This window comes from Diadema setosum, chromosome 18 (assembly GCF_964275005.1).
Source record: "Diadema setosum chromosome 18, eeDiaSeto1, whole genome shotgun sequence".
NCBI lineage: Eukaryota > Metazoa > Echinodermata > Echinoidea > Diadematoida > Diadematidae > Diadema > Diadema setosum.
Genome location: NC_092702.1, coordinates 23,506,131 through 23,530,900, shown reverse-complemented (window position 1 = coordinate 23,530,900; position 24,770 = coordinate 23,506,131). Strand labels below are relative to the sequence as shown.

General features: G+C 38.9%; 1 protein-coding gene across 1 annotated transcript in view; it reads right to left on the bottom strand.

Moving 5' to 3' along the window:
• The window catches only part of LOC140242096 (dynein axonemal assembly factor 9-like), an 82,008-nt gene that overhangs the window by 4,549 nt on the left and 52,689 nt on the right, over positions 1 to 24,770 (bottom strand). The window contains exons 14-34 of the mRNA XM_072321856.1: positions 23,451 to 23,535; positions 21,249 to 21,331; positions 19,922 to 20,009; positions 18,927 to 19,038; positions 18,373 to 18,443; positions 17,527 to 17,577; positions 15,412 to 15,499; positions 14,429 to 14,532; positions 13,492 to 13,638; positions 11,144 to 11,223; positions 10,532 to 10,630; positions 9,793 to 9,907; positions 8,081 to 8,169; positions 7,388 to 7,552; positions 6,359 to 6,484; positions 5,128 to 5,209; positions 4,330 to 4,418; positions 3,564 to 3,650; positions 2,767 to 2,948; positions 1,798 to 2,048; positions 598 to 663 (exon numbers count right to left, since the gene is read on the bottom strand). Of these exons, the coding sequence (XP_072177957.1) occupies positions 598 to 663; positions 1,798 to 2,048; positions 2,767 to 2,948; positions 3,564 to 3,650; positions 4,330 to 4,418; positions 5,128 to 5,209; positions 6,359 to 6,484; positions 7,388 to 7,552; positions 8,081 to 8,169; positions 9,793 to 9,907; positions 10,532 to 10,630; positions 11,144 to 11,223; positions 13,492 to 13,638; positions 14,429 to 14,532; positions 15,412 to 15,499; positions 17,527 to 17,577; positions 18,373 to 18,443; positions 18,927 to 19,038; positions 19,922 to 20,009; positions 21,249 to 21,331; positions 23,451 to 23,535 (2,260 nt within the window). The remainder of the gene's footprint in view (positions 1 to 597; positions 664 to 1,797; positions 2,049 to 2,766; positions 2,949 to 3,563; positions 3,651 to 4,329; positions 4,419 to 5,127; positions 5,210 to 6,358; positions 6,485 to 7,387; positions 7,553 to 8,080; positions 8,170 to 9,792; positions 9,908 to 10,531; positions 10,631 to 11,143; positions 11,224 to 13,491; positions 13,639 to 14,428; positions 14,533 to 15,411; positions 15,500 to 17,526; positions 17,578 to 18,372; positions 18,444 to 18,926; positions 19,039 to 19,921; positions 20,010 to 21,248; positions 21,332 to 23,450; positions 23,536 to 24,770) is intronic.

Genomic DNA, 24,770 nt, shown 5'->3' with positions numbered 1-24,770 from the left:
ACCACTTGTGAAATTGCCTCAACTTTCCCAATTCATTTATAGGTATCACACTTGCAAAATATATGACATACATAGTAATTTTGACAGCTTCAGAGTAAAACTTTTGCCGCAATTAGGCAACTCTTCTGATTAAAAGATTTCAGAAATGTACAATATTTGCAGGCCGATTTGGGGTCTGGCTGGGCTCCGCATGTCGGTGGACTATTACAGGAAGCATTATTTGGCAATACTTTGTGAACTCTTGCTAAATATGCCTCCAAGAACAAACTTTTCCTAACTGGTACTAAAAAGCTTCTTGGTTTTCATGGCCATATTCTGTCATATATCTATTGAATTCACTTTTTGCAGTAAAAAACAATTTCACAACACAGAGTCTCTATTTTGCAAGAATGTGTGGTGGGAAGTGTGCTCCCTTGAAACCAATATGGTATCTGCTTTTAATTTCTCAGAAGCAAACTGAGCTGTCTCCTATCTCAACGGTGTGCAGATCAAAGATTACATTATCATAATACTATGATGCAGCTGCCAGTTGTTGCACTGAATACTACATGACATGACTGATGGCCATCTGCATCAAACATGACGGGCTGAACTCACATGTACGTGCTGTTTCTCTGATCTGGTCAGGTTCATCTTGGTCTTCAAGGTCTTTGGTGCAGGTTTCTGTTTTAGTCAACAAAAAAGCGAAAAAAAAAAAGACAAAATATCAAACACTGACATGACAAATATTGTGAACATCAATATTTTTATGTGATTAATTTTTCATGCTGAGTGGTTCAAACATATATTTGCAGATTCTTGAATATCTGCTGTGCAATTATCAAACCATTCTTCAAAAAATTAATGTACCGCAAAAATTTCTGTGTTTACAGTAGTACACATATAAGTGGAAAGGCATATTCCCCGACTTGTTGATAAATTCTTTACATGTTTCCACATGGGAAAAGTATAGCTCCTCATCGGTTACAAAATATGCTACAATAGTTGATGTTTAAATACCCCCCTCCCCCAATGCAGTTTTATGTCTTTACTGTTTAACCATGGTCATTCTTTTCATCGGTGTAACGAAAACAAAATTGACGTTGAGTTGCAAGTTATAATGTGGAAATGCAGATGTTGATGTGTTTCTAGCAATGGTGCTGCTGATCTCTGCAGATCAGAAAACATACTGATGCATAGTAAAAACCCTTTTGAAGGCTTAAATCACATTTTGGTTATTAAAAAAATCTAGATTTCATATATGTAGAAGCATGCTAACTCAAATTTCACAGAAAAAATATTTTTCTTAATAAAAAGAGATTTTTTTTTTCATTTTGAATGAAGGAAAATTCAAATATTGAATATCCTACAACATAATAGTTGGCAGGTTTATTCAAAGTATTTCTGTCAAGATACACAACTTGAGTTGAGAATCATACCTCCACTAATGATAAGCGGATGAATGCATATCGAGTTTGTGCTGCACTACTGGTATATATACTGCTTTTCTGTAGGTTCCCCACACCTTATTCTAATTTTCTATGGTGAATATGATATACTCTACATTGATTCAAAAGCATTCTATATCTTGAATTATTATCCAAAGTTCAGTCTGCATACATGAGATTGTTACTATTCATTGATCTGCAGATGTATGTTACAAAAATATGATTTGTGTGCAAAACTTAAGATAAATAAAATGAAATATACAAATAAAACTCAAGCATAGTGCACATTGACTGGTCTAACTTCAGGCATCAATTGACTATAAAATACTCATAAAAAAGACTACCCATGACCCTACCCCCTCCTCATCACCTGTTTAGCACATGCCCTCAGCCACTCCTTCAGGACTTTCTCCTCCAGCCCACACCCTGTGAACACAAAGCAATGCTGGCGGGCGTCTGTGCCATTGTTGTCCCCGGAGGCGGGACCGTTGGTGGCCGCCCCGGGAGGGAGGGGTGCCCGTGGGGTCCCCGGTGGTCGGGCCGCGGGCACCTCGGGGGCGGGGGTCTCTGTCAGGTGTCCGCTGAGGGTGGTGAAGGTCAGATCCATGAGCTGCTCAGAATCTGAGAGAGAACCAAGCATGGTGAGAAAGACAGTTACATATTATATTGGATGGCAATGAATGGGATACCATGGATTATTGGCCCTAAGGAGTGCAATATTTATATCATATTATACTGGATGGCAATGAATGGGATACCATGGAATATTGGCCGTAAGGAGTGCAATATTTATATTATATCGGATGGCAATGAATGGGATACAAGGGAATACTGCTCAGGTTAGGGCAAAAATTGCACGAATCAAAGATGAACGGAATATTGGCCTTACCGAGTGCAATATTCCCTTGGTATTCTACGAGTTAAAACCATTCAATATAATCATTATCATTTTTACTCAGTGTCTAGAAAAGGCATAAAGAGTAATAAAGTACCATTCTTCTACTGCACTTTGATTAAGTCAACTCTGGGCTGAGAAAGGAGGGACTCGCACTTGCATATGTACATGTAGCAAGATGTTTGTGCGCTTGTGAATTGTAAGAAGACTTTACGAACTTAGAACAGTAGCAAGCATTCGCACACTCAGCAAGTGCTGGCGCAACAGACAAGACAAAATACGGTGTATTTTTTGCACGGCCACTAACAACGGTAGCCTATGGCAAATTGATACATTGCCCTATGCGTTTCGTTCAATACGCTCTCGTACTGCACAGTGAAAATCACTAAAAACTAAAAAGCAAGTCGAATAAAGAAAGCAAAAATATGACAAATTCCAGCCCACCTGTGAATCTGGTCCTGGCCTCAATGTGGTAGATATTGCCCTGGAAAGGACTGGGCACCAGGGCTGACTTGAGGGTACGGATCTTGGACAGGAGTCTGCTCTTGTCCAGTGGCTGGCTGAACCTCAGGCCCACCTCTGCCATGGAAGGGGATGGGGGACACCTCGCAAAGTCCGGCAAATTCCTGTCACAAGAGGATCATGTTGAGAAGTGTATGAGACTAATATGGGGGTGTTGCAAGAAAGTTGCAATCAATTGCAAATAATTGCTAATTTTGAAACAACCATTCTGATTGGCTTAGGGTCTGCCCTATTACGAAGACGTGCATGCAACAATGATTTTGATTGGCCAGTGACAATCAGTTGAAAGTTGCAATTGATTGCAACTTTCTTGCAACACCCCCTAAGAATCCAAATTCAATACTTATCACATAATATTGCTTCTCTATTTTGCTATGTGTTGTATTTGAAGTATACGACTTATCACTTAGCTATGCCTTATTTCATCCTACAATAGGGAATTTGATTTTGTATTCAAATTTCAGGTTAACCAAAGAACAAAGTACTTTCCTTCACAACCACAAAGCTTAGCTGACTTTGTCCTTGCTTATAAAATTTTATGGATGCAATTTGGATCACATACTCATTTCGACAATATGAGTAAAAGAAGCTATTAAGCAAGTGTAGGAACTGCAAATTAGTCGGATCACCTGGAAAAAAAGTTTTCACGCATTAGAATCTATCAGAAAACTGACATTTCTTTCTTTATGTCATGTCATGTCAAGTCATCATGTACTTACCACTTTGGAACCATGAGATGCCTTGCCTTCACTTTGCTTGGCTCAGAGAAGGCCATCTCTGACAGAATCAGCTCAGCATCTGTGCTCCTTTGAAGTATCAAAACAAAGCAAGATGCTTCACAGACTCTAACAGAAAAATACTCTCAGCAGAGATTCTCAGTATTGTAAAACGAAGAATGTTCGCACACATTTTAATTTCGCAAGTTTTGTGAGAGACAAGATTCGCGAAATTACAATGCATGGAAAAGTTCTTGTCTATACTAAATGCATTGAATGTTAGTGGCAACTCGCAAAAATTTCATGCCGCGAAAATATCTTGTTTCACAGTACATCTTCAACTTGAGTAACTTTTGAGAAGAGTATTTTTCATTTATATTTACAATCAAAATGGAAGAAAAAAGTACAAGTGCTTTTCTATACTTTCAATATCTCCAATTATGAAACAGTTGTTGATACATCTATCACAAAAACATAGGTATATCTTGTGCATTTCAATATGTTTGTGGTGTATGTCATGGAAGACAGATTTTAGAATGATTTTGAGTAAAGCACCACCACTCCAGGTAGGAAAAGAAAGTTTTGTTGCTCTTGGCTTTATTTGCAATGTGCTCTGGAAGCATACAGTCAAATGTCATATTTGTTATGACAGTACAGTGAAGTGCTGAATGTATCAACATGATCAGGGACTAGCATTAAGCAAGTTTTGTGATTACACCAGATCTTCTCTGGGGAAAATCTGCTCCACATAAATTCCTAGAAGGTTTACCTTGAGATTTCTCCAAAGTTGGCCAGGATAAATGCCATGTCTGAGTTCACTTTGCGCAGCAGGTCCTGGATGAAAATAATCTCTGGATGCTGAAAAAAAGAAGAAGTAGAAGAAACAAAATATTTTCATACAACCTAACAACAAATTCATACAAAATCACAGCATGGTTTCTACACTATAGTTACAAATGGTTTAAATTCTACACATTTCAAACCAGGCATAAACTTGAGAAAAGTGCTGCAGAAAAAAAAGTGCAGAACTTCTGACTTCTTTAAGAATCACAAGAAAGAAGACAACCTGTAACTTGCATGTATAAGAAATGCTCTAAAAGCCTAAAATTTGTAACAAATGCATCTTTTAATATATTTTTTTTGAATAAAATGTAGTTTTGCAGACTTGCAAACTAATTACTGAGTCAGTGTATCGTGGCAAACTGTACATGACCTTCAGTTCATTCACAAAGTTGTTTTTCCATTTGCGAGTTACTGTAAAAGTGGATATTTTCGCTCGAGTAATTTTTCGCGCTTGGCCGGGTAAGAAGAATTTTGCGTGTTTTTAATTCCGCGGAATCAAGACATCACGCACAGGAATATATGGCAAGCAAAAATATTCGCGTGCTTTTATTTTCGCGCTAGTTTCTGGTTGCACGAAATGCGCGAAAATTTCAACACCGCGAAAATTTCCACTTTTACAGTAACATCTTGAAGACACTGGTAAGGAAGCCACAATGTGTGGAGGTATTTGTATGTGTTTGTGTGTTTGCATGTGTCTGTGTGTATATATTTGTTTTACACTTACTGGTCCCTCTGTACAGCTGGTCAGTAGAATGTTGTTGACCCATCCTTGAGCACACTGGTCAAGGAGGAGGGGGAAGGTCATCCTAGTAAAGAAACAATTGACAAAGTGAGTACATGAAATGGCAATTAAAGGGTGTGTACAGTTCTGGTCCAGGTGAGGATTATGCTTTTAACGTTTTGCGAGATATTCAGACACCACTCTATGAGATGTCAAAGAGCATGCAATTCTAAGGGGTATCAAAAGTTTATTTGATGAAAATCGGTTTTGAAATGGCTGAGATATCCAAAAACACAGAAAAACAAAGAGATGCTAAAAAAAAAGCGTGGCCTGTCGCCTTTTATTACTATCCCTTTTTTGGATATCTCAGCCATTTGAAAACCAATTTTAATCAAATAAACGTTGAATCCTTCTTAAAATTACATGCTCTTTCATATTTCATAAGAGGTTTCTCATTATCTCACTTAGGAATGTTCAAAACATGAATCCCCTCCTCAACCAGTACTGTACAGTCCCTTTAATGCCAAGTTAAACGTTAAAAATTATGCGTTCAATTCCTAAATAAGTGTCCATGAAAATACACATGTCATGGACTTGAGATTCCTCTGAAACATGACGCTCCCATTACAATGAACACGGTTATAATGAAATTTTGTTCGAACAAAACAGAAATTTAGGTTCCCAAATTATCATCATTAAAGTGTATGGTGCAAAATTTCCTTTGGTAATGGTGAAATCTTGATCTTGATATTAAAAAAGAAAACTGCCAGTCAGAAGGACTTCCTCCCACCTGAAACCCCTAGCAAACTGGAGATGGCAACTTGATGTGCACGAGGCACCTCCCGCACATCATGAGCACGAAGCACAAAGTCCATTAATGCCGCCGGGGTCCAGGATCCTGGAAGCTCTAGGGTTCTACATGCTCTCTCCTGCTATTTCAGGCTTATTTTTCAACATACGATGGTACTAAAAATAATATATTTTGGCTTGATAAAACTTCATTTAATATTAAACAAAAGGTGTTTGGGTGGGACAAAGATCGTTTCAAGCGGGAGAAAATACATCCTAGAGCGGAGACATATCCTCAGTGCCAGGGTGGGAGAAATTAAATCTCAAGCGGGAGAAGGGGAGATTTTGCATAAAGTGGTTTTCGGCGGGAGATCTCCCGTCGAAAGCTGGAGAGTGAGTGGAGTCTCTGTATTTGTGCTACCTGCAAGTCACACGACCTACTGACCTATGCTCCATGAACGTGTTGAGAGGGTCCACACAGGCGGTGACTGCCCCTATCTTGAGGACGTCCCTGACATCTGGGGCGGGATGGTTCATGATTGCCGCCACTACAGACACTGTGTCGGTGAACCTGCACAGTACACAGGAGCACATATAGAGTTCACAGCATTACACAAACCATTCACCTAGAGTTTTTTATTCTCTCTAGAGCTCTCTCTTTTATGTCTTTTTTTTTTTAAAGGTGCATTATACTGGAACTTCTCTGTTTTGCCATGAAAGCATGAAAAAAGAAAAGAAAAGAAATAGAAGGTCAATATCAAGTAAGGTAATGTGTATCACTTCATGGTAGGTAGCACTGTCTTTAAATCAACATAACCTAAAAATATGACAGGATCTGAAGCATTATGATCAATATGAGCATATAAAATGGAAGGTCAATACCACCATAAAAGTATTAAATATCCTTTTATGAGTTCAGGACGCATGGTCCCAAAGATCTCATAAACTAAGAATATGGAATTCAATCACTACAATATATATGTTTGGAGGAAAATATATTTGTACTCAGCACATGTGAAACTTCACATTTTTGTTGGAAAATCACAATGAAATTGACAACAGGCAATAGCATGTGATTTTTTGTGTGTGACAAAACAATAATGACATTGTGAAAAGACTGTTGGATCTTAAAATAAAAAAAAACAACAACCAACATTTGAGGATGACAGAGATGATAACAAGCATGTACAACATGAAAATAACAATGACGATGATTATTCTAACAGTAGAAACGATAATGATGATGTTAATGAAGGTGGTGATGATGATGATGATGATGGTGATAGTGACATTGTTGATGATAATGATGATGATGACATTGTCAATGATAATGATGCTGATTGCAAATAACAGTCATTGTAGTGAAAACTGAGAAGGTGGTTTGAGTTTATGTGATGACACTCTCAATGAAGAGATTAAAAGTGATAGATTTACAATATGTAAATCATCAAGGGTAACACCTTGGTGTTCTCACCCTGGTGTCATGATGAGGACTCTCATCTTCTTCCTACCACCGGTGGAGGCCCGAATGGATGCCCTCTGTCTCCGGGCGGCGGTCACAATGTTGCTTAGCGATGTCTGGAGCTGCTTGCTGCTGAACTGGTCACTGGTACCAAAGGGGGTCCTGAGGACGGCCCATCTAAAGTGGATATTAACACGTAGTGGACAAACACAAAATAACTTTCAGCACACGGTTTTCAGACCAAATACATGCATGAAAAATAGGTGAAGTCAAGTGTTTCATAGGTGCTGCTTTAATATGTAAAAGGATGCCACGCTCCATTAGCACAATTTTCTTGTTGAAGCACACGATGATGTTGATCAATCATCGTCTTTCAGTTCTAAATGTTATAATCTAAAAGCATCACTGATGATATCCACAAGTTTCATAAAAAATCCAAATTTATGTAAATGCACAGACACACACCCACACTTTCACATTAACATGCATGCACACACGTACGTGCGCACACAAACACACACACACACACACACACACACAATAAACCCACTCACACGTACAGAAGAGATACACACAGGCACCAACATTACAACTGATAATGACAATCTAATAAGGAAAATTGGACTCCAGATCTTCAGTCTTAGGGACACTAGAGGTTTACAGTGAGGTAAGGAAAAGTTATCTGACTCAACTGGCATATGATACCTGTTATAGTCTTTGGCCATATTGGTGAGTGTTGTACAGAGGGTCTCTTTGTGGCTACCCGGGATGCCTGTAATGATGGTGATCACAACCTATGTACAGAAAAAAAGAAAGATGTTCAACTCGAAGAATGTCAGCAGCAGCCAAAAACCACACAAATCTGTGTGCTCCATGGCATTAAAATGTATCAGTACCCTCTAGCATTTCAGATGATATCTTAAACTTTGGTGACTGTACAATGTCCCGATACCACGCGATTTGAATAAAAGCCCTAAGGCTTAAGTGCCCAAGACCTATTCATAAAAAGATATGAACAGTTATGATAGTGCACAATAACCTAATTCGACATGCAACTGCTAAAACGTGCATACAAAAACAAAGTTGCGTGTGGGAGCTCAAGCTAATACTAGTATCCAATTCTGAAGCATTCATCGTTACAAACACAGTCAATAATACAAGGTATAGGTCTTTTTAAACGATTGTAAGTACGCACACTCACGTCTGTCAAATATGTATGCCAATTATTATTAGACACATTCTGAAGTAACAAAAAAGTAAAAAAGCACCCCAGTATTAAAAAACAAAAAAACTAGAAATGTCGCTATGGCGACTGATGCCTCCGCCATAATGCATGATTCTCCCAATAGGCGTATAGTACAATGTCTTCACAATGTGTGATCCATGACAGTTTCACATAACTGGCAAAATATTGAAATGACAGGTTTGTCAGAAATGTCTTGAACTGGGTTTGCTTTAATTTTTTAAGAGTGCAGGTACACATATACGGGGAACTGAGAATTTTTACTTGAATTCTGACAGACCTTTTTATAAGTTTATGCATTGAGTAATTTCCAAGGTGTGAGGAAAGAGTGTAATGACGGTACAAAATGGATTTTTTTTTTTTTTTTTTTTTTTTTTTGGGGGGGGGGGCATTGAAACCAAGTTTCAAGAAAATACCTTTGGGCATTGCATAGATATGGGGGAAATTGCAACATTTGTAGCATTTGACCTTGACTGTTTGACCTTTGACCTCTTGCCAATGTCACTAAAATCTACTCAACTAATTGTCCTATCATACATCATCCTTGGACCAAGTTTGGTGAAAGCTGCTTCATCCAGTTTTGAGTTATCACGTAAACAGATACATTTTAGGATTTGACCTTGATCTTTGACCTTTGACCTCTGTCCGATTTCACTGAAAAACTAATCAAGTAATTGTCCCATTATACATCATCCTCCAACAAAGTTTGGTGAAATTTGCTCTATCCAGTCTTGAGTTATCGCGTAAACGGATACAATTTCATGATTTGACCTTGACCTTTGACCTTTAGCCGATTTCACCCAAAATCTAATCAAATAATTGCCCCATCATACTTCATACTTAATCCAAGTTTGGTAAAATTCCAGTACATATTACTCAAGTTATCGCGTAAACGAAAGCAGACGGACGGACGTACGTACGTACGGACGGACAACCCGAAAACATAATGCCTCCGGCACCACTTCGTGGCGGAGGCATAAAAAAAGTCACCTGTTGGGACAGTCCTGCCCGTAAAATAAGAGAAATGTGATTTGCACACATGGGCAGTTGGATAAGAAATGTTCTTGGCTGAAAAAAGGGAGAAGGGGATATACACTGTAGAATGATAGTTCTTACTCTGGAACCTCTTCTAAGGGCTAAGGTCAGAGATGGACCTGCAGAGAATTTGGCTTACCTCTTCCTTCCCTGAGGCCTCTTGTTGGCCCTGCGTCTGGCCAAGGACATATTGCACATCGCCCTGAGGGATGGGGGCGGGGTCCACATTGCTCACTGCCAGGTGATTCAGGAAGCTGGAAGAAGTGACAGATGTAAGGTGGTTTTCTTGCTTTTTAGGTTGTTTTGCTTGTTTGAACAAATACATTTTGTGGCAGAAAATGCTCCCCAACACAGCTGCGAAGAAAAAACTTATTTAAAACTTAGAATGCCCACAGCGATCAGTGTGTCATTGCTTGCATATCATCACATTCGTAGCTATTATTATATCATAGCTATCCCTGGGAGGTAACATTCTGCTGAGTATATATATATATATATATATATATATATATATATCACTTCACAGAAGGCAAGCACAACCTTGCCCAATGCATCATGTGTCAATGCATGCCCTCTGTATGTTCCATATATCATGAAAGGGCTCTAGGGCAATTACCCCTGGACAATTACCCCAGACCCTTTCCCTGACCCTAACCCTAATCCTAATCCTAAATCTAATCCTAACCCTAACCCTAACCCAAACTCTAACCCTAAACCTAACCCTAACCCTAATCTTTACTCTAACCGTATCGCTAATCAGTATTTAGCCGGGGGTAAGGGGGGGGGGGGGTAATTGTCCTCAAGGGGTAATTGCCCTGATATGCATGAAAGGGCAGCACAGAATAGATTTTTGCTTTGTGTTGACAAGTATATCTGACCTTTTGAGGGTTGGTAGATAGATGCTGGCCTGAGTTAGAGGGGCAACCTCCCTCTGCACCTTGGTGTCCATGTCAAACCGGTACTGTAGCTCCTTGTGCCTGCAAACAAAAACAAACACAAAAACCTTCAAATTCAGAGTTTGTCTGACATCTGAGGCAATCAACAATACAGTATGTTAACTGCACAACAAAAAATGCCATGTCATCTCCCTGATTAAAAAAAAAACTCGCACTTCGATAAACATTGCAAATTGCAATGTGGCTCTCACATAAGGAGCAAAATATTCACTTTGGTCAAGCGGTCTTGGCTAGTTGTCAGGAAAATATTTGGCAGCTCTGCAGATAAGCATACTTTTGACTGCATTTCCAAGCACAAGAATAACATTGTCTCGATTTAAATGTGGATTGCATACGGACAAAATTAGACTTGACAGACTACTCATTAAATTTTTTAATACCAAGACTGTCTGCAATTAATAAGGGCCTCTCATCAGTTGTGCGAGTGCACTCCACGGAGGTTTTGCACAGTATTGAGAAAAAGAAGAACTGCAAGAGAGAAGTGACCTGCAAAGAGGCAATAATATTCTTCCCTCCACGATCATCAATACTCACATTGCAGAGTAGTACTCTGGCATGACCTCTGTTTGTTTCAGTGTGGGAGACTCACCCTCCTCCTGCCATCGGCTCAGCACCTGTACCCAAAAGGACCGCAAAGAACAAATATTTTTTTTTTAGCCCAGACAGTATCCATAGATATAATCTATGTGTTGTTTGAAGGTTTGCATGGTGAAGTTAATTAGGAAGAAAGATTTGCGGTGACACCATGTGTATGTAGTCCTTAACCGGATCGTAGTTTGGAAGAAGAGCTTAGAAAGAGGAGAAACGAAGAGGGAAGCGACATATGGGGGTTGTGAGGAGGGCAAAAAGTGAAGAGTGGGAGACAGTAATGGGCTGGAAGTTGAAGTTGCACTAGTGGAGACAGTAGAGAAAGGAACACAGAGAGTGGTAAGGAAGAATAGTGTGAGAATCAAGTAAGATGTTCGGACATCGTTAGAAGGGGAAAGATGAAATAGAAGGGAAGAGGAAGAGGAAGGAGTTGAATGTTGGAGAATCATGGAGATAGGGGAGAGCAGTGAAGATTCATGAAACCAAGAGAACGAAGTCGGCGAACAGTGTGGCTATGGAATGCGAATGAATGGAGAAAGGACGATTAACAGAAATAAGGAGGGGTAAGTAGAGGAGAGGTGAGAATATGCGGAGAGAAGGGAGAGAGAGAGGGGGGGGGGGCAATGAAAAGAAGAAGAAAAGAACAAACTGAAATTCAAGACGTAAATTAGAGGGAGCTAGTGTAGATCCTAGAATTAAATGCTGCTGCGGAAAAGAAAAATAAATGGAGAGGAAATTGATGACAGTTAAATCCTGAAAAGGTTCCTGTGGGAGAAATGCAAAAATGAGAAATTAAAATAAGGTTAAAGTGTAGACCTGAGGAGAGAAGACAAGAGAAATAACCTGTAAAGAAATGTGTAATATAATCTATCATCCTCGGCACTTGAAGTTTCTCTGTGTCCTGGATATGTCAATGATTTCACCGACATCATTGTTTTTGACATACATTCATAAATTGTAAATTCAAAGTGCATCAGCCCTGGGTCTGTGGATTTACCCGTCTTAAATTCCTACAACTCATGAATAAACTTGCTGTTACTATAAAGCCAAATTGTTGATCTTTTGCCACAATGGAATAATTCAGGTCTGATATTCAACTGAATCCACCAGAAAGTTAAGTGCGCATCACTTGACATGGCCACTAAAGAAAGCAACCGAAATGCAAAGTACTGTATACGCCGAATATTTCGCGAGGTTTTTATTTTCGCGAATTTCGCGAGTCAGGTGCTATTCGCGAAATTAAAGACATGCGAAAATATTGACACTGATCCCGAAGTGAATATGACGTACACGTGTATACTTCTCCGTTCAGTACAGGACTCCACGATTGCGAATTTAACCACTCGCGAAATCGTCGGGAATTCCCGATACGCGAAAATTTAGACTCGCGAAATATATGGCGTATACAGTAAAGCAACTGTGGGACTGGCATCAGCTTGACTCCCAATCTGAAGGCCTATGCAATGAAGATGAAGCACCTGGCTAAAGTAGCATAACTGCTGCTGGTGGGTTCAAATTAAAAACCCTTAGGGATGAGAACATGTGGTCTTATCCACTGGACTGTAACAGCTCCTCAAATTGACCACCTACATGTGCTACAACGAGAAAAAAAAAAAACCAAACAAACCCAAAACAGGAATTTGATTCACTCTATAGAGAACAAGCAAAGAGACCTCCACAACCATACCTCATGCATGAGGTATATATATATATATATTTTTTTTTTTTCTACACCTCAATATATCTCATATTTCACTTTATTGGAAAGGAGGAGAGCACTATTCCTGCGCAGAGAACAATGGTGTGGGTGTCTCCCACCGTCTTTGATGTGTACGACATGATTACTTTTAAACAGAGATCACATTGAATGGTCTCTGATGCTATGATATTTAACCCCTTTGTGGTTCTATTTAACCCTATGAGTGTTGGTTGGCACAGAAAACCCCATAGCATTGTACACACTGTCCAAAGTCCCTGGTACAGAAGGAGTTGAATGTTACTGTGCTGTTAGTGCTGATTGGCGTAGAAAAGCCCATATCTTTGTACACACTGTCCAAAGTCCCTGCCACAGTAAAGGGTTACTATATGTATGTAATATCATGTGCCCCATAATCAATCCCCTCCTGAAAATAAATGAAGAACTATGTCAAACAAACATACAAACACAAACACAAACACAAACACAAACATAATCATGCATATCAAATCTACCACAAAATCAAACCCCTTCTCCTTTTTATGTTGCAATAGCTACTGAAATTAAAAGCACCCTGCATCCGTATCCATCCTCTTACTTCCTTGTACAGCATCTTGTACGCTGTCGTCTTCGGGGCGAAGGCAAACATGATCATGTCCCCTTCATTGTGGTTCTGGAGCGGCTGGTAGTACTGCAGGGAATGTCGGTACGTGATCACCAGGCAGGCGACGACGCTGGATGAACCCTGAGGAAAAACAGGACAGTGACACAGTCTTAAATTGCTTCAATTGAGACTGCTCATATACGTGGATCCATCAGTTCGCCAATCCATCCATCCATCCCTTCATCCATCCATCCATCTATCCACCCATCCATCCATTCATTCATTCATTCATTCAAACATACACTCACTCATTTGTTCACATAATCATTCCTTTATCACTCAATCTATTCATTCAGTAATTTGTCAACCTGACCCATTCATTTACTCATCTGTGGCAGTTCTTCCATCAATCCATCCACTCACTCATTCATTCACACTCTTGTTTACTCATCAGTTAACCCATCATTAACTCTGTCATCCATTCATTCATTCATTCATTCATTCATTCATTCATTCGTTCATTCATTCATTCATTCATTCTCTCTTTCAATCATCACAGGAAAAGTCCATGATTGACCAGTGCCAGTCATGTTGCCGTCTTTCTATTGGTCTGATGAGGACAATGCGCAGTGGCATAAGGGTGTGTGCCATAAGCTGCAAGAGAAATGCTCTTCCACTCAACTGTAAGCCAGAATTTGAACCAAGAATAATCCCTTTACTCTTTGGGATATCAAGCTCTGTCTATACAACCCCTGGACTGCCTTGTAGTACACCTGCATAAATGTGATGATTCTGGAATACATGTATATCTGTGGTTGAGCATATCAAAAGTGATCTGTTGCTATATTTGCACACGAGATGTATTATTCTTAGGACCAAAAGGAAGATGGCAACACGGCTGGTGCTAGCTGATAATAGGAGTCTGACTTACTCCATCATAGAACTGAAGCTCCTCGTAGTAGGACTTGGGGAGCACGGTGAGCCCGACGCGAGGATGATGGAAGATGATGCCCTTCTCAAAGACATAGATCAATCCTGAAAAATTAATAATCATTAAGAAAATCACATCATTGCTGCCAACAGTAGACATATAAGCTGCATATTCCTCCTCATTTGTTTTGTGATCTTTTGTTACAATATTTGGTGTCAAATTATGAAACTAAACTGAAACTAAAACTGAAACTAAGACTCCCCTTCATTACAGTTGTACTTTTAATTATGCTGTACTCATTTGAGGTTTAGTGCTTTTAATGCATTCAGTGTATCACTTAGCCCATTATAGGCAGAATATAGAGTTACTCAGTCATGAAAATGAGATGTACCTAGATGAATGTAACAAGTGTTGTGATCAATATATTCTTATCAAACAATCAATGGTAACACATTGGCAAAATCATAGCCATGTTTTTTTCATAATAATGATCTATCATGTATGTATCGTACCCCTATATTGGTTTGTTATTTAGAAATTATAGCAAATCTCTTCTGTCTGAAGAAATAGTCCTCAATGCAGTTGCGCTTCCATTGGAAACTGTAAGACTCTGCCCGATAGCCAGTAGTCTAGTGGATATGACACCTGTCTAGCAATTAGGAGGTTGTGGGTTCAAATCCAACTTGAGTCTGTATGCCCATGATCTTTTTTATTTTTTTTATTTTTTATTTTTTATTTTTTTATTTTTTTTTTTTTTATCAAGGCCATGACTTGAACACTTGAACACTGAATATCTGGTTTTTATCACAACATTGATGAATGGCAAGATTTCAATCAGTTGCAATAAAAAACAGCTAGAAACAATAATTATTAATTTGATCATTAATTTGAACAAGAGGGTATTGCTATCTGAATGTAATCATTACATTTGCAACATTATATAACTACAACAGTCATATTAGGGTAAGATGTTTCCTTATTACCTTCACAAGGAACAGACAGCTCATGGCTTCCAACCATCGTACATGTTTCTCCATTCAGAAGCAGCTTACCAAAGGGGCCCTCTGGGTTCTATGCGTACGTGAGAAACACAGTATAACATGCCGCGAAATACAGTTATATTAAACAACACAAACACAGTATAACATGCCAAGAAATACAGTATTATATCCCTCATGTAAAGTTTCTTGCCATAGGATTACACAGAGCACGAAAATGGTGTAGTTTTACTAGCTAGCTACGAGCAGCTGGATGCGGTGCAATTGGTTACTAGCAAGCGTGATATAGTACTTTTGGGAATCCACGATCTGCACCCAATCGTGATCCTGTGATCGATATCTACATTTCTCACTTTAGAATGTACGCAGTGCGCGTAGTAGCGATACTTTAGCTAGCGACAGTCCTGTGGCTTGTAGCTAGCTAGCTAGCGCTAGCAAGGTGCGCGACGGCATTACAGAAATCTGTGGTGCGATGGCGTGTGTGTGTAACGTTAGTGTGATCAATGCAGTTCGATCAGCTCAATTGACAAAGACAAGTGACTGCTTCAAACGGAGGAATTATTGCAGCAGAAGGATAACATATCAGGTACGAATTAGGAATAAACTAAAACCGATTTTGAAGATGATCTGGGTAATGAAGCCGCTTTAACGTTAGGCCTACTTCTAGTCCTGGACCTCCTCGCTGTAGTGTAGCTCGTGCGTAGGAATCAACGGTTTATTACATGGTGGCCTATACAGCGCAGCGGTGTAGTTCGCTACGCGCTGCACGCACTGCTGCTGCACTGCCACGGCCTAACGTTAGATTTAATGTTAAACCTGCACATTTTTTCAAAAGGAAACCTTGTCATCACTCTAGTAAAATGTTCGAGAGGGATATAAAACAAATATCGACTGCTTTCTTTCGGGCCATGGTAAAACTATTTGATCTCGGTGATTTCTCAACAGTGCCATGTCCCTCGACTTCGTCTCGGGACATAGCACTGTTGAGAAATCACCTCGGTGCAAATAGTTTTACCATCTCCCTCTGTAGCAGTCGATATTTGTATAATATTATACAACACCTAGAGATTCTCACTTCCCTTCCTGATTAGTCGACTGAACATCATGTGACATTATCCACAGACTACTAGACAATGCTTGAAAAAAGGATCCTGTAACCCAATTGGTCAACTGCTCATTACATGCACTGAAAAGGACATGCTTTCGCTGTTGACCATGCAAATATTGTTGAGCAGTTTTGGAGAGCACACAATGTCATCCATGTACATTTACTCCTATAATGGGTTCATACCGTAAAAACAAGGAATGTTTGCATGCATTTTAATTTTGTGAATTTGCGGAAGCCAAGATATGCGAAATTAAAAAGCCTGTGAAAGTTCTTGTCTACACTATTATGCATTGAATGCCAGTATCAATTCTTAAAAATTTCATGCCGTGAAAATATCTTGTATTACAGTAATCAAATTGGCAATTTTGCACAATTGCATACAATGTACCTGCGATGTCGTTGTACAGTGAACATCTCAATCAGTTACAAGAGCACATTCAATCAGTTACTATCGATGGTATTAAAGTGAATGAGGCTCTGGACTTTCGATTGGCGGTCCTGAGTTTAAATATCCCATGAATGCTTATGTTCTCAAACAAGATGATTCTACCGAAACAACCCTCTTGAACTAAATGTGAAGACGGGTACCTGCCCATGTTGGAGTAAATGGCAAGACCCTCTGTAAAATTAGCTCTTGAACACTGAAGAGGCTATCTGGTGATCAACAAGACTACATCATTATCCAATTGACTGCTTAATTTTCCTAAGATAGCATCAATTAAATAGTATGCCTGTTAAGTTATACTATAAACTGTTCCTACTTTAAATTGCAGGAACTGCATAGTACTTAAAATCAAGAACTCATATTCAATGCAAGAAGATTTTTATTTTTTTAAATCCGCTGGTATTTTCCTTTATTTAATGATATCAGAGTATCCTAAGGAAATTTCAGATTGGTGAGCAACAAACACATGTATCTCAAAATAAATTCTTTTGGTGAGAAAGATGTGACATTTGTTCACAGTAAACATACAGATCAATTTTGGCGTTACCTTTGAATAGACGCTGATTCCGTTCTCAATGTCAGCTTTCTTGCAGTCCATCTACAGAAATCAAGCAGTAAAGAGATAAGTATAGATGACACTGTAATGATATGTATCATAAATATCGTAAATGATATCTATGATGAATTCTAGTTCAATTTCACACAGAGTAACAAAAGGCTGTCATAACAAGGCAAGGTCATTGATCTGCTTCTACCACAACGCATCCTAAACAGCAAACAGCACTCCAGACCACAACTTGTACTACTTGCACAACATGCCAACAAAGTGGAGAAGCACTCTAATTTGTGTAAAAAAAAAAAAGGGAATTTGTTATTTCCTAGCACATCCATGAAATGATGTTTGTTGTTGTTTTGTTTTGTTTTGTTTTGTTTTGTTTTTTTTTTTTTGGGGGGGGGGGGGAGGGGTCACTTTCAAGCAAAAGGAACTGTGACAATAACAAAATGGCTGCTTTTCCCCACAAGAAGCAAATCATGAAAATATTGAGGTTACTAGGCCCCGTAAGTTACAACGATGTGTTGCAACAGTGAGCTGTATGGAAGAGCTATATAGGAAGTACTGCAGAGCAATATTTCTGCAGGGAACAACTGAATCGATCCTCTTGGTGGCACTCTTGGTAAATTTTGGCTTTATTCACTTATCAGCGTGTTCACTCTTGTTAAAATATGGGACTTGTGGATACTTGTGGATACAATTTGCATGAGCTTCTGATTTTTTTTTTTTTTTGTGGAAGTTTTCAATCTTCTTTCTCACTTATTTTTGCTGTTTTCTATTTTCTCCATAACATGTCAAAAATGAGGAGGATTTTTTGGTCACTAGGAATCACACACTCACCTGCCAAGTCATGCTCCTGGGAAGATGGCTTGTGAGAATGAGGTAATCTGTGTTCTGTTCAAGGCTCCCATCTAAACACAAGGCAGAAAACAGTATACTGTGACTGAAACTCGGCAAGTATGTATAATATTGAGAGGATTTTATCGCTTTGCTTATGGAGTTGAAAAACAAATAGCTTAAGAACTGAAACACAATTTATTGCTCCTGAATTACCTAGTATCTGTTGAGATGCTCAGTCTTACAAAGAAACAAAAAGAAGAAAGAAAATGCTTAACCTGAAACCTGATCATATTCCAACCATATTACCAGGTTGTTCTTGGGATATTGGTAGTAAGACTTAGCCCTTTCACTACTCTACAAGAACACAAGGAAAAGATCAAATACAAATATGTATGCTACTAAAAATCAATACTATCAAAAACAGAAGTTATAACAGAGCAAGATTACATTATTCCAGTCTGGCAGAAGTTGATCAATGTAATCTTACTAATGCAATACAGCACACACATATTTTTCACGTATGCACAATAAAGCAAAAGAATGTGAAAACATACCTTCATTTTGAACTAGTACACCTGATTCAATGAAGCTCTCAGCAAACACCACTGACCCAACACAGCTACCCGGGTGTTCTACACTAGGTATGTCATACACTGTCAGTGACGCCTGGAAGTAAATGACAGAAATATTACACTTACACCCAAACTGTTGTCACACATCTACAACAGAGAGGAAAAGATACGGCACTGGATATACACACTTTTAATGCAGAAGAAAAGTGATATCCTTAAAGTGAAATGCCATGTCATACTAGTATTTAGTTTCACTCGAAAACAGTATATTCAGACAAGAAGGACAGACTTTGATTTGCCTTTCTTTTCTTTTCTTTTTTGCGTATGTATTTTTTGTGATACAAGGTCACATTTGTGATCCAGATCAACATTCCTGTTTAGCGAAAACATGAGAATATTCACAATTCTCCAACTTTCCTACTTTACACCCAATCTTGACGAAACCTTTATAGTTCAGTCCATCTGATTTTATCCCACTCATCAATCTCAGTTGGAGCATGGGGTGGCATGTCATGTGCTACCTCAAAAGGAAACCTCCACCAGTCGTGTAATTGTCCTGTCACCAAAATTGGCGTTTGTGCACCAAATTCACTGCTAGTACCAGCACGCAGTAAACATTACAGTCTTCCTGAACAGTGGATATTATCTGTAAACTTGTATAGAGCATAATAATTTTTCTTTTTGAAGTTTCTAGTCAGCTACAAATTCTTTGTGCATTTCAGTTGGATTGACTTCCACATGAAAGCATGTGACCTTGAATTGTGGGTATGTCAAAGCTTAAACATGATTTGTGGAAAATTCGAGCTTTAAAAACATGTTGCGCTTTGCAATATCAAAAAGTCATAAGTGATCAACACTCAGGAAAGCTGTTTGATGAATTGTCTGGAAATAAAAAAGTAGTCTAAATTTCAGACTTTTTCTTCCTAAATTGAAATGGATTACTATAATGATCATACAATCTTAAACCACCAACTTACCAATTTAACGAGGGAATTCTTCTGGTCTGTGAGTGCCTTGCTCTGGCCATCGTAACTTAGAGATTCAAGCTTGAAGTCTATGTTGGCTCTAGAAAATTCAGAAAGCAAGACTTATCATCTTGAGAATGTTCTGATATTCCTTGAACAGATACAAAGTCATAGTATAAATAAGACTTGAAACAGTGCTTGAAACTTTCCCATCTCTTTATTCCCCTTGATATATGAAATACTGATGACAATGCAGGGTTCAAACATGTCTCAAGAGTTAAAGTGTATAAAATGTTGATGACAATTCAGGGTTCAAGTACACATCACAAAATTTGAAGAATACTTACAATGTACTTCATGTGGTATTAATCATTCTTGAAAAGAAAATGCCTGCATGCTTTAAATCAATCCCAGTGTTGAATGTAGCATATATACAACATGTACTCTTATCATAAATATTTCTAAACTTGTACAGCGATGGACATACCCCGCGTTCACATTGGTCCCTGTGACGCGGGGACAGCCACAAGAGATCTTATCTTTTTTACGACTGACCGTTCACATTGGTATCTCATCTGTCCCTGAGCTGTGGGGGCAATTGGGGTTTGGGGCGAGCTCTGCCAGGCATAGCGCATGCGCACATTTGATGACCACAGCTGGACGCTATCAATTTCGCCCCAAGGTCACTCTCCCCTCCAAATCTTGTCCCCGTACCCGACTTGCTTGGCGGGGACGGGGGGACAAGTCCCAGTGAGCGTTCACATTATGGTTTTGGAGGAGAAAGTCCCACAGCTCGGGACTTTCCCCGCGTCGCGGGGACCAATGTGAACGCGGGGATAAATTCATCAAGATATACTCGTCCTTTTCTGCACTAAGAACAACACAAGGGTGTAAAATCTATCACCCGATATGCCACATTATGATAGAAACTGCCAGTCCAAGTGGGGAATTGCTGCTGCGGTTTGGCAAGGGAAGTCAGTGATCAAAAAAGTGCCATATCCTGTAGGCGACTAAAATGCATCTTTCACATAATTATGTTGACATTAGTCCAATGATGTGGTGTCTTGATGTAGCTATCTCTCCTTTAGGATGAGTGCTTTGTGCTAAAAACTTGACATCCAAGAAGAATACGCCAAGTCCAATCTGATACAACAGTAACTCAGATTTGAAGGAAATGCCACTTGCCCCTTTTTTGCCAAAGCAAGACAGATTTAGCCTCTTTTATACAAGCCCTTAAAATTTCGAAATCAGCCGAAACTTCATCGTCTGCTCGCCCCAGTGTGATTAACCCCAAAGTACAGAGCTGGTAATAAAACAATATGTGTGCATTGTGTCTCACCCATTCTTGAGGAACGCGCTGCCAAACTTGAGGCTGTACTCTCCGAACCCTGTCTGCAGAGTTTCCAGACACGCCTGCTCTGCCTGCAATGATAAGAAAAATTATACTGCTGCTACAACTACTGCTCAATGCTATTACTTTCTCTATCTATATAGTATTACTGGTAATAGCACTGTTGCTACAACAACAATGATGACAATAACAACTACAACTACTCCTACTACTACTACTACTATACTACTGCTGCTGCTGCTGCTGCTACTACTACTACTACCACTACTACTACTACTACCACTACTACTGCCTCACTACTACTACTACTACCACTACTACTACTACTACTACCTACTACTACTACTACTACTACTACTACTACTACTACTACTACTACTACTACTACTACTACTACTACTACTACTACTACTACTACTACTACTACTACTACTACTACTACCACTACTACAACTACTACCGCTACTACTACTACTACTACCTACTACTACTACTACTTCTACTACTATTCTACTACTACTATTACTATGTACTACTACTACTATTACTATGTACTACTACTACTACTACTACCTACTACTACTACTACTTCTACTACTATTCTACTACTACTATTACTATGTACTACTACTACTACTACTACTACTACTACTACTACTACTACTACTACTACAGTACTCTACACATAATCAGGTAGACTCGGGTAGAGCGTTTCTTACCCGATTAAGCGGAGTACCCGATTAACAGAAGAACACGTCTCATTCACAATAAGCCAGTTCGGGGTTAGCTCATGGGCACATCGGTACAAATGACCTTTCTTCTTTCTCAGTTGATTAGGCACTCCACGAGTTTTCAAGCGAGAGAAGGTATTTCAGCTTACCCGACGTAACAATTTATGGAATTCATCAGTCATGTTCAAAGAAAGAATGAACTTGCGTAGACCAGGCGACCAGAATGATCCATCAATTAGCACTTCGGAAAGCATCCATTTCATTATTTCGCATTGAATGTATTAAAAATCTTTTTCTATTGATATTGTCAAATACCGCATTTGCTGTCAGGTGGATGTGCTAGCAAGCACTACTCATAATGATCACTTGAATAATCATTACATCACAGATGCTTATCTCAGTGAATAAAAAACCAACATGCTCTGCCGGTACTGATGACCTTTTTCTGCTCACGCTCAAAGTGGAACCCCGAACTGGCTTATTGACACACACAGTGTCTATGTACATGCATTGTACACTGCATCAAACACCTACACTGTATGCTTAACATGCGTGCTTGCACTGTCACATTAAACATACCTTACACATGCTCAGTCACGAGCAATAATTTACACGCTTTTTATGGACAAATATGTCTTCAGAAAACTTTGTCGTTTGACTATACACTCCTCCCTAACATGCAGGCTTTTTCCAAAATGAATACATCTCTTTGCGTGCACTAGTCACGTAGAACATCAGGTTACTTTTCGAAAAGTGACTGGGGAAAAGCAAAACTATGGAGCTGGTGAATGGCCTGATTTTCGTTGCAAACTTCTCGTGTTGTGAATGTTGTTGCAGAGCAAGGGAGGAGCGCAAGTATGTTCAACTCCTGTTTGTCTATGTAGTTGTGAGTGCCAGCTACATGTGTAATACTCATTTACGTGTGGCAAGACGGTACTGGTACATGTGTTTTCATGTTTATCACTCCCCAAATGATCGGTCTTCTTTGCAAATTACTAGTAAGCAGAGGATGCGGTTAGCCATGGAAACTTTGACATTCTAATTTCCTAAAGTGTTATATCTGCGATAAAATGTGGGTAGAAATTAGATCAGAAGAAAATTATGTACCCATTTACGTGGAGAGGCAACCCGATTATCAGGTAACTTTAATGTGCATTGGAACTGATTTTGACATTACTACCCAATTACACAGAGTACCCGTTTAAGCGATACCCGATTACGCGGAGAGTACTGTACTACTACAACTACTACTACTATTACTGCTACTACTACTACCATCACCATTACATAAGAACAAAAGTTGATATTACAATATCTGCAGAGAGTGTGGCATCTTCAAATATTTAGTTTCATTCTAATGCCTCTGTCACTGCTCTGTTCATTTCATCTTACTCTGTGTTTCATCAAAATCAACTTGCACGCAAAATGGATTTCCCAAAAGACAAAGACTTTTTTTAACCTTTGCAGAGCTGACTGACTTGGAGTACTCCTCAATGGAGGCCAAAACAGCACTGATGACAACTTTGTACAGCTTCTCAAGCATTCTGCAACAAAAGAGAATGTCAACAAACAATATGATACATGAATACAAACATTCCCCATCACATCAGCATGGTATTAACAAACATCAACATTATTTTTTGGGCCTCGTCAACCACTCGAGACAACGACAAAAATATTGATGCAATTATGCAACTTAAATATGAAAACAAAACACTTTCAAAGCAACAACAGCAAAAAGACTGTGCATTAAAAATGATAACATGTTAACAGCATGTAGTCTCACTGGGGATCATAACAACACTTTTCTATTTGTTCAGAACAAAAAATAACAATCATATTTTTACTGTCTCTTGTATCATTTATCAAGTCTACAATTTTTTTTTTTGGAAAATATGAAACTTTTCATTTTTCGTGAGACAGACAACTACATTGTCTGAACCGACTTACTGTGTTTACATGTTTACACAATCTTCTTGTAACTTGACAACGCTCAACCAATGGAATGAAAGTCAATGTTCTCAAAACTGTGTTTTCTTGTGGCTGGCTTTCTCGATGTTTCTATAGGTTCCTTGGTTTTTTTTTTTCCCTTTCTTTTTCACATGAAATGGGACATCATTATTGGAATGGCTCATGTCTATTACAGAAACCTGAAAGTCGACTAATAATACCAAAATCAGAAAACTGATGTTCGGCGAATTTGGTAACTGGTCAGCTGTTACAGAAGCATGTGACGAGTCAATCCCATGGACCAATCGCAAAGGCCATCACGGTCTCTTAATGTCTCTTGGATTTAATACCTTTTTTTTTTTTCCTTTAGATGAAAAATGACAAAAGCGGTAATTATCTTGAAACTGAATACAATCTTTTTGACCTCCGCTATCTGATGAGATGTGTTGGAATGTGGAGATCTAAAAATATCAATGAAAGAGAAGGGGGAAGTAATGCAACTAAAAAAAAAAAAAATGTATACAGATATACATATATGTATTTGATTGAATGTAATGTGAGGTATGATGTGAGTGATGATGATGACCACAGTAGGGTTTGTGCACTGCCAAAAGGACACCATTGTCTGATTCTGCTCAAAGTATTAGTACAGTGTATGTACAGTAGCTCTTCTTTCACACTTTTCATACAAAATACCACTCCACTCGGAGCAGCTTCTCATATAAAAACATATAATCTATTAGAAAAGAACAGGCCTCACTCTGGATCAATCTAGTCAATGCAAAATGTAGAACCACAATGCCATTTTGTCTAACGATTTTTTTGCTGA